Genomic DNA, 12,406 nt, shown 5'->3' on the forward strand with positions numbered 1-12,406 from the left:
ACGCACGTTAGAAGGACTAATCAGCGAAATGTAATATCAGCGGAGCACTTTGTAACGATTATTGTTAGCTTTGCGAGAAGAGGTTGATTAAGTATCAGTCTGCATGTACATGTGTGGGTAGTGTCCCGATAAAACGCGGTACATCTGAGGTCTTAACTCCGCGCACATGATTGTTCGTTTTACGAAACGTTCCATTTGCTACTGGCTTAGGCCTAATTTAGAGTCTGATTCCACAACAATATAAAAGGCTTTTGGACATTTAGACACACTGACACACTGTTAGAGGTGACAAGAGTCATGCAAAATTACTTCAGCTAGGTATTCAGGGAAGTTTTAAAAGACTGAATAACTTACTTTTCCTGTTCATACTCGGAAAACTTAATTGGATAGATCAACAGATCAGTTAAGGATTTTTCTTCTACCGATTCGACAAATGCATTCACACTTGTTTTTAGAAAACCTAAATCTAAAACTATCCCTAACTTGAAATCTCAACTGTTTGTACAGTTTTTCTACTGAAACAAGTTGATATGTCAGCTAAGTTTAACAATGAAACACTGTGATAGAGGCAAAGGTCACACGTGATATGATTTTATACAAATACTTACTTACTTGATACTTGAATTTATCCAAATATCAATCATGAAATAGCCTACCTACAAAAACAATATACAGGAATGAAATAATTTCACTGTGTAGCAAAATCCATCAATATTACCAAACTTGTTTAGTTATAACATTTGCAAAGATGGTGTACTGTACTTGATTGTACATTATTTGCTTGGCCACAGTGGCAAAATTGTTCATTCACAAAGCTAATTTGTACCGTACGGTATGTCATTTTTGGACTAAACAAAAGAAAATTTCAAGTCCATAGAGAAAAACGTCCATAAAAGTTAAAAGACAATTTTAATGTAAAATTGCATCAGGTATGATGTCACTGTACTTTGCAGAGTTCTCGACAAAATGGCTCTCAAAAAAAAAAATGGCTCTCAAACGCTGAAGTTTTGAAGCTAAAATTTATGACATGTTAAACCTCCCCTGGTCACTCCTAATGGTCCTGACCACCACAATGGTTGCTGGGATACCTGTTGACCCTTTAGGGCGTGGTCTCATGAATATTCATGCATATTCATGACCCCCTGACCGGTTGGGTATCAGATGGTCATCCAGTGCTGACCACGTGGCAGGGTTGCAAGATTGGGCCAAACTGCATGTACATGAATCCATAGGACCTCACCCTACGTCACATACACTTCCCACGTCACCAGAATGCCAGAATACCCCAGGTAAAGGCAACTTCTGTATCTCTTCCTTTGCATCTTTGTAGGCTTAAGTAGGTAAGGAGGAAAAGTCTTCTCTTGTTTGGTCAGTGATGGCAATCAGTGTACAGCCGGCAGGAATGTTAATTTAGTGGTCTTGATTGTGTGCCGACCCCTTTAGAGGAAGATGGCTGCCGGGTGTTGGCCAACATGGCTGTAGAAATGGGAGGGTCTTTCTTTTGCACATTTTTTTTCCACGCCCATGTCATGCATTTGGTGTACAGTTTTGTTCATTGGTGGACTTATTTCAAAGCTTGGCTTTGCCTCACTGTCAAAGCTTCTGAATCTTAGTAGAGGTCGTTAAAATGAAATGCTTGCATTTTAAAATGATCTGGGACACTTGGCTAAGCTACAAGTGCTGACTACCACTTTCAAATGCCCTTTGTCACATGTTTTCAATTGTAGGAGATTGTATTTAGACCAATGCAATAGATCAGCTTATGTTAGCTTGACGAAAAATGAGACCACTCTGTTTTAAGTAGCCTGTTTAGGTTGCATGAGTTAGCTGACCCAGAAAAGCAATGGTTGCTTTTTCAAACATGGCCGGCTAGGCCTCAGCTCATGCATACAGTAACAGCAGTAAGGGAGTTGTTACAATAAAAGATCTGGGTTACAAAATGGGAGTGTTTATACTAAAGCTCAAATGTTTCAAATCTTGCAACATCCAGGTTAGGAAAGATTATTTTCCTAATCTCGATATTGGGTAAAGCCCCAAAGCTTAGGTAGGAGTTATGTCACAAAGCCAAGAATTTATGGTGATCCTTAAAAAGAAGGATTGAAAGTAGGTCTTGTAAAGCCTTGAGGGGCTTCTTGAAATTTTGGCTTTCCAATTTTAGTTCAATTACTGGTTTTAATAGCCCAGGTTAAATTGTATGTTTTATTTTTGGCAAATTTGATCATGATTGCAAAATCTATATGATTTCAGCTTGCTATAAAACTTGCTATAATACATATGTACTGTATTGCATTACCCTGTAGGTTGAAAAAGAGCCCTTTCATGCCTTTGTTTTGATGGCCAAATTTTTTCCAATTTGCAAATGGCATATTCTTCTACTATGTTAAACATGGCACATGAAAAGTCTTGCTGATTGAAGTTGATGGCTGTTGTAACAGCCCCACTTGCCTGTAAAGCTTGTATGTCGCCCCTAAGGGTTGTTGCGCTGATTGACCAATACAGGGCTTTGGTAGATACGACATAATCGTTTCAATCTAAACCGTAGAGAGAGGCCAGTTTGGAAAGGTTAACAGAAACATTTGTACCCTCCCCATGAATGCTTGTGCAGTATTTTCCAATTTGCTGATGTGTTATAAGCCTAAGTGTGGAATGTTTGATTTTTTTTCTCGCACAGAACTCACAATCGCAAAGTTACAGCGTAGTGGCTGTTAAAAAAACGGCCCTCCCCCTTTTTACTCGATGTAACCCCTGACCTCAAGTATGCTCTGTAATACAGAGTTATGACAAAGTACTGCCGCTGTATCAAACATTAACAAAGAAAGAAACAAACAAACACAGAGTGTGAAAGAATAGAATTTTGTTTTTGTCTAAAGATGGTGTTATGTGCCTTAGACATTTTGAAGAGAAATTGAGTTATAACATGCAAATATTTAAAATGCTAAAGTTTACCAAATGTCTGTTACATTTCTTTCTAAATTAGACCATTCCTTGGGCTTGAAAATAAATAGATAACTTTAAGCTAAAAAGGAATTTTGTTGTTGGCAACTTGGCTTTCGCTATCAAAGTCCCAATGTTTATTTAAGTGTAAATCTCCCAGACTATTGTTCACTTTCCAGACAGGTTTTCAATTAGTTCAGGCCAAGTTCAGTGACACGTCTTGCACAAACGCAAGAGCCGAGACTAAAACAACGGAGATATTTTAACTAAAAACATTCTGATAAAGAAACTCAGCCACTTGCCTTTAGTTCTTTGGTGTTATGTCTTAAACTTACGTACGTAAAGGTTTTTTTCATCAGTAGTAACTGTGAAATGTTTCCCCCCCCCCAAAACCAGACTGTTTACTTGACCTCTAACATTGTTAGTAACAGACAGAATGCTGCAAAATGCGGAAAGTTTTTTTGCTCGCACTACAGTCCTTGTCCGTCCACGTGCGGATTTGTGCTTGCGCGCCCTTCCCACCATTGATCGCCCGGCGGTCACGTGACCATGGGGACGGTGATGACCTTCAGGAACGGGGGCAGTAGGTTGCAAGGTCATTGGCGCACCATTCAAGCAGGACATGATTTGCATGTCTGGGCGCCAGGTTGGCAGTGTGTAAGGCCTTAGGCTTGGGACCAGGCAAGACTAGAGGTTCTTGGCCCGGGAGACCCCGCCTTCTTTCCATAAGAAAGGTCGTCATTTTTCTTTGTCCGGACTGTGTAGTTGAACTACAGGCCTTTGTCCAGGATTCTATTGTGCGTTTCTGATGTAGTATTTGAAGTTGTTGTGTTATGGCTGTGCAGCATTTTTCATGACAAAAGTTGGTTCTTGCTTTGTGTGTGTGCCTTTTGTGCGAATGCATCAAATACTTTTATGATGTAGTGCTAGTAGTAGTATGTCAAATTTGCGTTCTTTCTGCGTGGACGTTTTAAGGAAGTCACGCTTAGTGTAACGTTCAGTAGAAATGGCATGTTTAAAAAAAATACAAAGCAGAAAGTATTGACTGCCATAAAACTAAATATATACTGTCGTAAAAAGAACAGGAAATGGTTGTTTTCATTTTGCGTTTTTTACTATCAACGCAGCCGTTGCCTAAAGAAAGATGCATAAAAGATGTCACACTACATATACTCGCTTTGATCGTAAAGCATTTTCCGCATTTGCTTGGGGCACTGTTAAAGAAGGAACAACAGTTACTTTATCATAGTTTATGTCGGTGATTGCAGAATTCGAAAAAAAAATTACAACAGGAATTCTTGCACTATAACTTGTACAAAAAGAAAATGTATGGTCAAAGAATATAGCCAAGGATTCCATTTTGACATGGAGTTGTTGACCATGAAAGTTACATAACTGGTCAGTACGTGTTCTTACTTTGAGTCTTATTAAACATCATTGTGAACTTCAGATCTAGACTTTGACGTTTTTGTTACATGCTGCAATGCTACATCTTGCCACTTGGGTATAAGTTTGGTTGTTGTATTTTTGTACGAAAGCCCGGAATGTTAGCTTCTGTGTATGTAAGTTGTCCTACTGTGTTTGAAAACTATCCAGGTAAACTTTGTGGTGCCTCCGCTGTGCCCCAGACATAACCAGGTTAGGAGGTCAGGGTCACTGGTCTGGCATGAGTGACAATCCGTGCCCTCATTTGCATGTCTGGACCGGAGCCATGTTTACAGCTCCTAGACCTACGCAGCGGTCAGTTTTTCGTAAATTCTGTTCCCGAGTTACTGCTTGCTTTTTTTACACACTTGAAACCAAGCCCTCCCTCTCATGACTTCTGTGTGCGTAAGAGGTTGTCTTTCCAAAAGGTCGGGCACTGGGTGAGGTCATGTTTTGACGGCCGCTCTTTGAGCTGAATTCGAGCGTGGCGTACTGTCTTACACGAGTCTGGAATGTCTCCGGCGACGGATATTGTCCCAACCATCGTGTCTAATGTGCGCCGAGGCTAAGTTGAAAACGTCCCAGATGTCAATGTACTTTTGAAGCTTATCCAAAGATCAGCTATCTGATAAAGTGGCAGTAGTAAAACTGGAACGCTTATAGTTATAGGCGTACGCTCGTGCTGTTTTTGAATGTGGCGCCTTTCCCTTTAAACGCTCACATGTTTGGTGACGTTACTCGGATGGACACTGATTATAACCCCTTACTCATTCTTGGAGGTTAGGTTGCGACATTCTTTCTTTGCTTCCAGTATTCTTCTAACGCACATAACATAGGTGGTAGTTTGATAACTGTGACTGTTGAAATGAAGATAGCCCCTTCTACGTAAAAGAGGAGTTTCCTAACAATCAAAGATTATGTGTCGCCGTTGACGGAATTGACGTGGAAATCGGAAGTAGGCGCTGCGATTCGTTGCAACTAGGACTCAGAATATAAGATCTCTCTATTGTGAACATTAAAAAAACGTAAGGAAAATGTCTGCATATGAAACTCTTGACGCCTCCAATTTGTTGCTTGTAAGCTATCGCTCCTAGCGTAATCAATTTTTGACAGAAAGATATGTCGCTTATGCACGGAGACTCCGAATCGTTGGGAGCCAGGAAGGACGGATCCGGTCCCATCTGGTAAACATCTTTAATCGCTGAACTCATGAAATGCTGATCTCCTCCCATTATTTCCTCGCTGAGAAACTTGGGAACAGAAAGACTGACAAACACTGTCGTTACTCAGTATGCAAAGTGCATCTTAGACCCCCCCCTGCAGTGAAAGAAGGTCACTTCATTGAGCTCCTGCAACTTTGGGAATAATTGAAAACATGCCATCAGTCTTCAAAATAAAGGGTCGAGACACCTCAAAGATGGTGCCTTGAAATTGTACATATTTTACTGACGCCACGAGGGCTTTGTAGTTGTACGTCGTTGTGACATAAGTACAGCAGACAAGTCAAAGGGACACGCTTTTGAACTTGACTCAGCGACAGACAATGGAGTTCAGCCATATTGTGTGGCGAAAAGAATAGCGAGAAAAACAGGAGCGCTTTTGTATTCATGACATGTAGCTTGGCTCATTTGCATGCATGAGACATTGTCATTTTTATGAGAACGGCTACGGTTTGTACCTCTTTTCTATCCAATACGGAAGATATGATGTTAATCTTAGTGAACCGCCATTTTTCAAATGGTAGGAATATGTCTCCTGGGTCCCAGGGTATAGATCATGATGAACAGTGTGTTGTATTAGAACATTGACTGTCGACTACAAAATCCTTAAAAATGGCTTCATTTAGAGGGAAGCGCATTCAACTTTCCGCAGTTATTAATAACGATGATATACTGATCACACAAAAAAGGCAAATTGCTCTAAGTAGTATTTTCTACTTCTTGGAATTCTGCCATGGACCCACTTTGGTTTGTAAAATCCAAGGGGCCTCTTTTAAGGGCAACTCTAAACCTGGCGTCTTTGCTGCTTTTCATATCGTGCTGTTGGCGAGTATTTGTCTCGAGGCCAAGTGCGGATGTAGTCAAAATGTCAACGTTGCTTGACTGGTGCGTTTGTAACTCAAGTTCAACTGCACGGCGTTCTTGACAAAGAATGCTTAAAACGTGGCTGCTGATTGTATTATGGAAGAAACCCAGAAATGCCCCTTTCCTGCACTGAAAACTAAGCAGGGGATAAAGTAGTGGGAATAGATCTTTCACATGTGGCGCACATGAACAAGCCAGCCACCTCTGAACTTAACTGAACCTGTAGCCTAGCACGTGCGCTTTGTTTTGTTTTGACCGGACTTCCGGTGTGATTGACCAATGGATCCTCTTACACGTGGACAGAAAAATCACAGCGCCCATGCGCCAAGTTTCGGCCTGACTCTGACTGAGATCTTGAAAAGATACTGCTCTAGCGAATACGGGCTATCGTGTGTAAATCATTTTGAAAAACGGTTAGAATGTTGTAATTACGAACAGTGTTATGATTTAGCGAAAAAGACGGTGTTTATCGAAAAACGGGCGTCTTTGCGGGATGCCTTGAGCGCGCGCGGGACAGGTTTCGGTTTTCTACTTCCGCGTGCTGAGTACCTTTCACGCCGCCGTCCACGTGAAAACGGTAGATTTGGCGTGCCCAGCTGGTTGGACGACTCGCAGCGTGCGAGCCACGTGCGTATGTTGTGACTGGATCTGCACATGATCAAGCCCTCCCCTCCCTTCCACTAGTATATCTACTTGCCGAGCTTCTTTGAACGTCTTACGGAAGCGAAGCGAGTCTGATAAGGTTAGCGTGCGGTCTTCGCCGTTCTTATTGAAGAAGATGTATGGACGCAAATCCAATCGTTCTGACGTTACATGAACTTGGGAAATAAAGGATATTGAGCTATGGGCTCATTAGTATGCACATCTTGTATTGAGGCCAGGGTTCGCATTCCTTGAGTATTGAGTGTGTCAAGCAAATGAGCACGTTACTTGAGTCCTTTTTGAGGTGTTCCTCTGTTTTAGGATGGTCAAAATATTCCGATAACGCGCGGTATGCGTGATATGTTCGAACATAACACGCTAGGTTCGCGCTGCACGCCGCCGATCACGTGGGGACCTCGAGTTTTAGTTCGGCCAACTGGTCCGGTTTGTTTGGGGGGCGTGGCCACCCACGTGCTTTTGTTTTGACTTGACCCCCACGTGTACGCGGCGTTTGCACATGATATCGAACATCAGGCCCGTCGCTGGCGATCGGATACAAGTGTAGGGAGCGGGTTTTTCGTGCGGCGTGGAGTTAAACACGTCTTGGCGGATTGTTAGAGTACGTGGAAAGACCAGATGGGGACGTTGGCTAATTGTCTGTTTGGCACCGTGTTGTACTGACACAGAAGAAGGTTCCGATTAGTATTCAGATCCTGTGTACCATGGGTGGTGGGTGGGCTAGGTCAAGGTTTTAAGGGTGAGAGAGAGGAAAATGAATGCAGGATGTCTGTCTGCCGGCGCACTCTCTAACTGTCTGGTGGGGCCCTTCTTGGGTTTTCCCCCCAAACACCCCAGTCACAGTTGTAATTTGTAGGCTCCAGACATTGCCCCAGGCAGCCAGTTGGTCTGCATGTTTGCAGCGCCTGTACTTGATCAATACAACAGGGCCACCCTAGGACACAATCTAATAATCTTCCCAACTTAGCCGCAGGGCAAAGTTTCTGTCAGAAATATTGAGATACTTTATTATTTGCATGCGAAGATAAGTCACATGACAAGGCTGAGATTGTTAGCATGTATAGAGGGGTGCTCAGTTTGGGGGAGAAGATGTCAGCCATTTTATATTTTCCCCCGCCGTGAAAGATAGACTAATTAAAATTCTGCTTTAATGAAAGATTTGGAATTCTGTGATGGGATTATGATTCTGAGGGATCAGCTTACGTAGGACGCATCATAGAGTCGTTCAAATCGTTGGAAACATCCGTTGACGCATGCTAGCTATATGCAAATATTTTTGTCAATTTCATACTTGAAAGAACGTAAAGTTATTTTAAGATTCATTCAAAATCTTGTAGAACTTAAGCGTTGAAACAAGGACATTTTCGTTAAAGCGTTGGTTACGCGCCCGTCGGTTTGTTTTCGCTCGTCCGACCACGTTGGGATCGCCACGTGATTCTGGAACGTCTTTGTGTTTATGTCCACGTGGTTTAGTTCAGGCCATGCACTGGACAGCGTGCGGTGTTCTGTTGGGTCTTTTAATCACTCCAACCATGCAATAGATAACATTTTCATTGATCGTCAAGCGTCTGGCACTAAATACTCGCTCCCTTAGTTCCAGCGGTCTTCAATGAAGGGTTGACAAATGGGAACCTGAATTGCGATCAACGTTGAAAAGTTACGATCGCAACGAAGCAAAAATTTCCCTCAAATTTGAAATAAGGTAACTTGTTATTGTTAACCATATCCTTGTTTTAGGAGTGTACACCAAACAGAAATGTTGTATGTGATCGTGTGTCCGTCAGTGTTTCCTTTTGAATTGAACTGAGCCGCAAAAATATGCCCAGACTTCCAAGCAGATCCGTAAAGTCAAAGGTCGTCCACCTTGACTTCTAGGAGCAAGTTCAGGTCACTTCCATTGTTTGGCCGTGGGAGTTTTTTCTGAAGAATTTCCTGTTGGTAAACAGAGAGAAATCCGAAAATGGACCAAAACCTTGAGCCTCTTTGGTATTCTAAAAAAGTTGACTTTCAAAAATTAAAGCGAATCAGTTAAACACTGCGGTTTGCTTCCATCGGTGACGTTTGGTGAGATTTGTGTGGGATTCTTGATGGATTGATGATAAATCTGGATAGATGGTTGTGAGGTTGGGGAGTAGGTGGCTTACAGGTGACAGTGACAGATGAAACCCAGCTGACTATTTAGTGCACCTGTCCAGCATTTAGATGATGTTAAGGTCGGCAGGTGTTTTAGACCTTATGCATTTAATTTCCAACAAAACCAAAAAGACTACACTGTCAGTGGAAAAGATACTTTTGACTTGCAAAAAGTTGGTAGAACTGTTTTTATGGACGTATATTTATGGTAATGTTTGGAATAGTAGTATGCTTAAGAACGGTGATTTAGACGCTTAATGCATGCATTACCATCTGGCACTATTGTGCTGTTGAGTTCTGTTGTATCATTAATTTGTCTGTGTTTTTTTAGATAGGTTTTGTAAACTTAAGCAACATAGGTGTTAGAGAACATCTTGGAAGTAATTTTGTTCATGGCAAGACATTATTAGGCCGTCTTTTGGCATTTTGGTGCCACTAAATTTCTGAGCGTAACATTGCAAATTTTTGTATTGTTATCTGGAAATGAAAGCAAATTATCTTCAAATAAAGACAGCTATAAACTTATCAAAAATAGCCGTAACCCAAATTTGAGGCGTTCCTATATCCATTGTTTTCCCTGGTATTTGGCTTGTCTATGGAAACCAGACGGTCAAGGCCGTCGTTTCTTTTGTTAACCAGAAGCAGAGACAACGTTGCCTTTCTCACACCAATGTGTGGAAATTTACCAGCCATTTTTAGCTTCAAGAATCCTCCTCAAAGTCTTTAGGCTTAGGAGGCCAGGCTTGGGGTTTTTCATTATTTCGCCAAGGTATAATGTATATTCCTTTATGCTGTTTTGAATTAGACATGCTGGCACTTAATTCCTCTCGCAGGCTCTCCCAGGTGATTGGTACTTAACATTGCAAAGGTGTGCGAACAATAGATCAAAGGTACCCATGTGTGGCAGGGGTTTACAGACCGTGAGCGAGCAAAGACTGTCTGTTAATGGTTTATGATTTGAACGACACGACATTGTGATTATGGTGCCAATGACATAATGCATCATTCCTCCATTGAGTTCAAAATTGCCTTTCCCATTGTGATTGGTTGGAAAAGATCATGTTATGTTGAGCGGCCAATGAGGTTGTTTGTTAATTATAACACACTGAGACAGTTAATTGCAAGCGGTAGGCAATAGCTTTGTGGATACATGCATAGAGCACCGCGGAGAATTTTAATTGGAACTTGAAAAGAGGAACAAAGCCAGTTTGAGAGTGACAACAGTTACAGAAAACAAAAAGTTGGGAAAAAAAGCTATATTTTTTTTGATCATGACATGTAGCTGTCGTAATATAACAATATAACACTTACTGAAAGATTTAAGTCGAGTTTGCCCGTGCTCTTTTTTTCTAGACGAAGAAGGCTTTCATTGAGTCTAAAAGGACAAAAAATGTCTAGTCTTTTTTCCCCAAGGCTAGGTTTAAAGTCTGTACACGTGTGTGATGTCTGGTTTCTGTTTACTTCCAGACGGTCTTTTAACAAGAGAGAATGTCCGTGTGTAGACGGCTGCACTTGCAGGATTTAAAAACTAATCTTGGCCGCTTTCGGAACAAAGAAACAACGGAAAGAGCTCAATTTGCGAAGGTGCCGACAAGTTGCGGGCACGTGAGTGGAGGTTGAAATGAACATAGACCAGACGCAACGTAAACATTCGAGTTGACCTTGGCTGAGAAGGTCCCCCCACCCTGTGAAATTTTTGCTAGAACCTTTATGATTGTTTAGAACGTACAAAAGGCGACGTAGGTTTGTCGGCAGGCCGTTCGGTTTGTCCACGTGGGGAGATTTGAAGGTGGCGCGTAGCCGGTCACCTGACCACGGAGTCCAGGATGACCCGAAGCCAGGTTATGGGGTCAGCAGGGCACAGGCGTGGCTAAACCTAATTTGCATGTCTGCCAGTGTAGTACATTTCTGCCCAGGGAAGGTGGTGTCGGAAGGCAATGCTGGATTCTGGGTACGTTTCCGCACGGCGCACGTGTGTGTAGTATAGTATAGCGCTGCGCTTTCGCGTATTTCGTTCATGTTGGAAAGTTTCTGCGGCTTGCTTGTAGGTTGAACGGTTTCACATGAATTTTCCCTAGAAGTAGAAAGGAAAGGCTTTTCATGCCTGTTTTGGTAGACGACGTAGCACAGCTAGTACGCGACGTGGTATACTGTATACTACGCGGTCATAGGCCTGTAACGCTCTGTGGAATGGTTCCATGTCTATCGTTTATTGAAGGGAGACTTTAGAAACTAGCGTTCTGTGCTTTTCCTCGTGTAGAGTTTGAATTTGGCGCGATTTTACCCAGCACGCTGGTGTCCACGTGCACGGGGTCCGAAGCGGCGCGCTTTTGCCGGGGTTATTGTCGTGCCCACGGTGGCGTGGCGTACCACGTGCTATTGTTTTTATCCGACCTCATTCATTGCCAGCTGTAACTTGCTAGCTAGGCAAGTTGGTTGCCAATGTTGGCAGTAGACAAAAGGCTGTGGCTGTTTTTTCTGCCGCTCCAGTGGAACTTGTAGCAAAGTTCACTCGGTGCTCATTCCATCACGTCTTTTTGTCTGGTAACTGTTTGTTTAGTCTCACCTGTAAGAAGAAACAATGGAGGGCCTCTCCCAGTGTTGCCGGCTGCATGTTCAAAGTCAACCGGCAAGTATTGATGACTCAACAGCGCATTTGTATGCACAACCCGTCTGGGCCCCATCCTGTTAATATGCCAAAATTAATACACTTGGCTTCCATCTGGGTGCATTTCTGCACTTAAACAGGATCTTTGTGACATTTTATACACTTCAGAAACCCAGACTGTCGGGTCAGAGGGGTGTGGCTGCATTGGAAGGTAGTTTTTCTGCAGAGGTGCCCCTCTAGGAGTGTTGATCGCGCCGCTTTTGTAATTTTCCCGGAATTACGGAATGCGACACACGGCTAATTGTTTGTCAGCCATGTTGCCGTAAACCCGCCACAAGTCAATCTTTCGAAAAAATTCGGTCCGGGCGTTCGTGTCTCGCGCGGGAGCCGCATTTGTTTTGGCCCTCCTCCCATTGGTGTTCCCCTCACGTGCACACACCCCTCTCTGCTGTGTTGATAAAGGTCGAGGGGTCAGGGGATCGTACTTGTCACCTTAATTAGGATATAAACTTGTCTGCCTCCTCGGACAAGTCCGCTTGATTTTGCACCGCCATTATTCCCG

The 12,406-nt window shown here is 42.7% G+C and overlaps 1 protein-coding gene across 9 annotated transcripts in view; it reads left to right on the top strand.

Moving 5' to 3' along the window:
• LOC136447787 (insulin-like growth factor 2 mRNA-binding protein 3) overlaps window positions 1–12,406 on the top strand; it is a 78,302-nt gene that overhangs the window by 20,243 nt on the left and 45,653 nt on the right. The window contains exon 1 of one of the 9 annotated variants that reach the window (XM_066446844.1): window positions 1,159–1,289. The exons of 7 other annotated variants lie outside the window; for them this stretch is intronic. In XM_066446844.1, the coding sequence (XP_066302941.1) occupies window positions 1,273–1,289 (17 nt within the window). In that variant the 5' untranslated portion in view covers window positions 1,159–1,272. Of the gene's footprint in view, window positions 1–1,158; window positions 1,290–11,158; window positions 11,188–12,406 lie in introns of those variants that run through there. One more of the 9 variants, XM_066446846.1, reaches the window with a different exon arrangement.

The sequence above is a fragment of the Branchiostoma lanceolatum genome, chromosome 13, assembly GCF_035083965.1.
Source record: "Branchiostoma lanceolatum isolate klBraLanc5 chromosome 13, klBraLanc5.hap2, whole genome shotgun sequence".
NCBI lineage: Eukaryota > Metazoa > Chordata > Leptocardii > Amphioxiformes > Branchiostomatidae > Branchiostoma > Branchiostoma lanceolatum.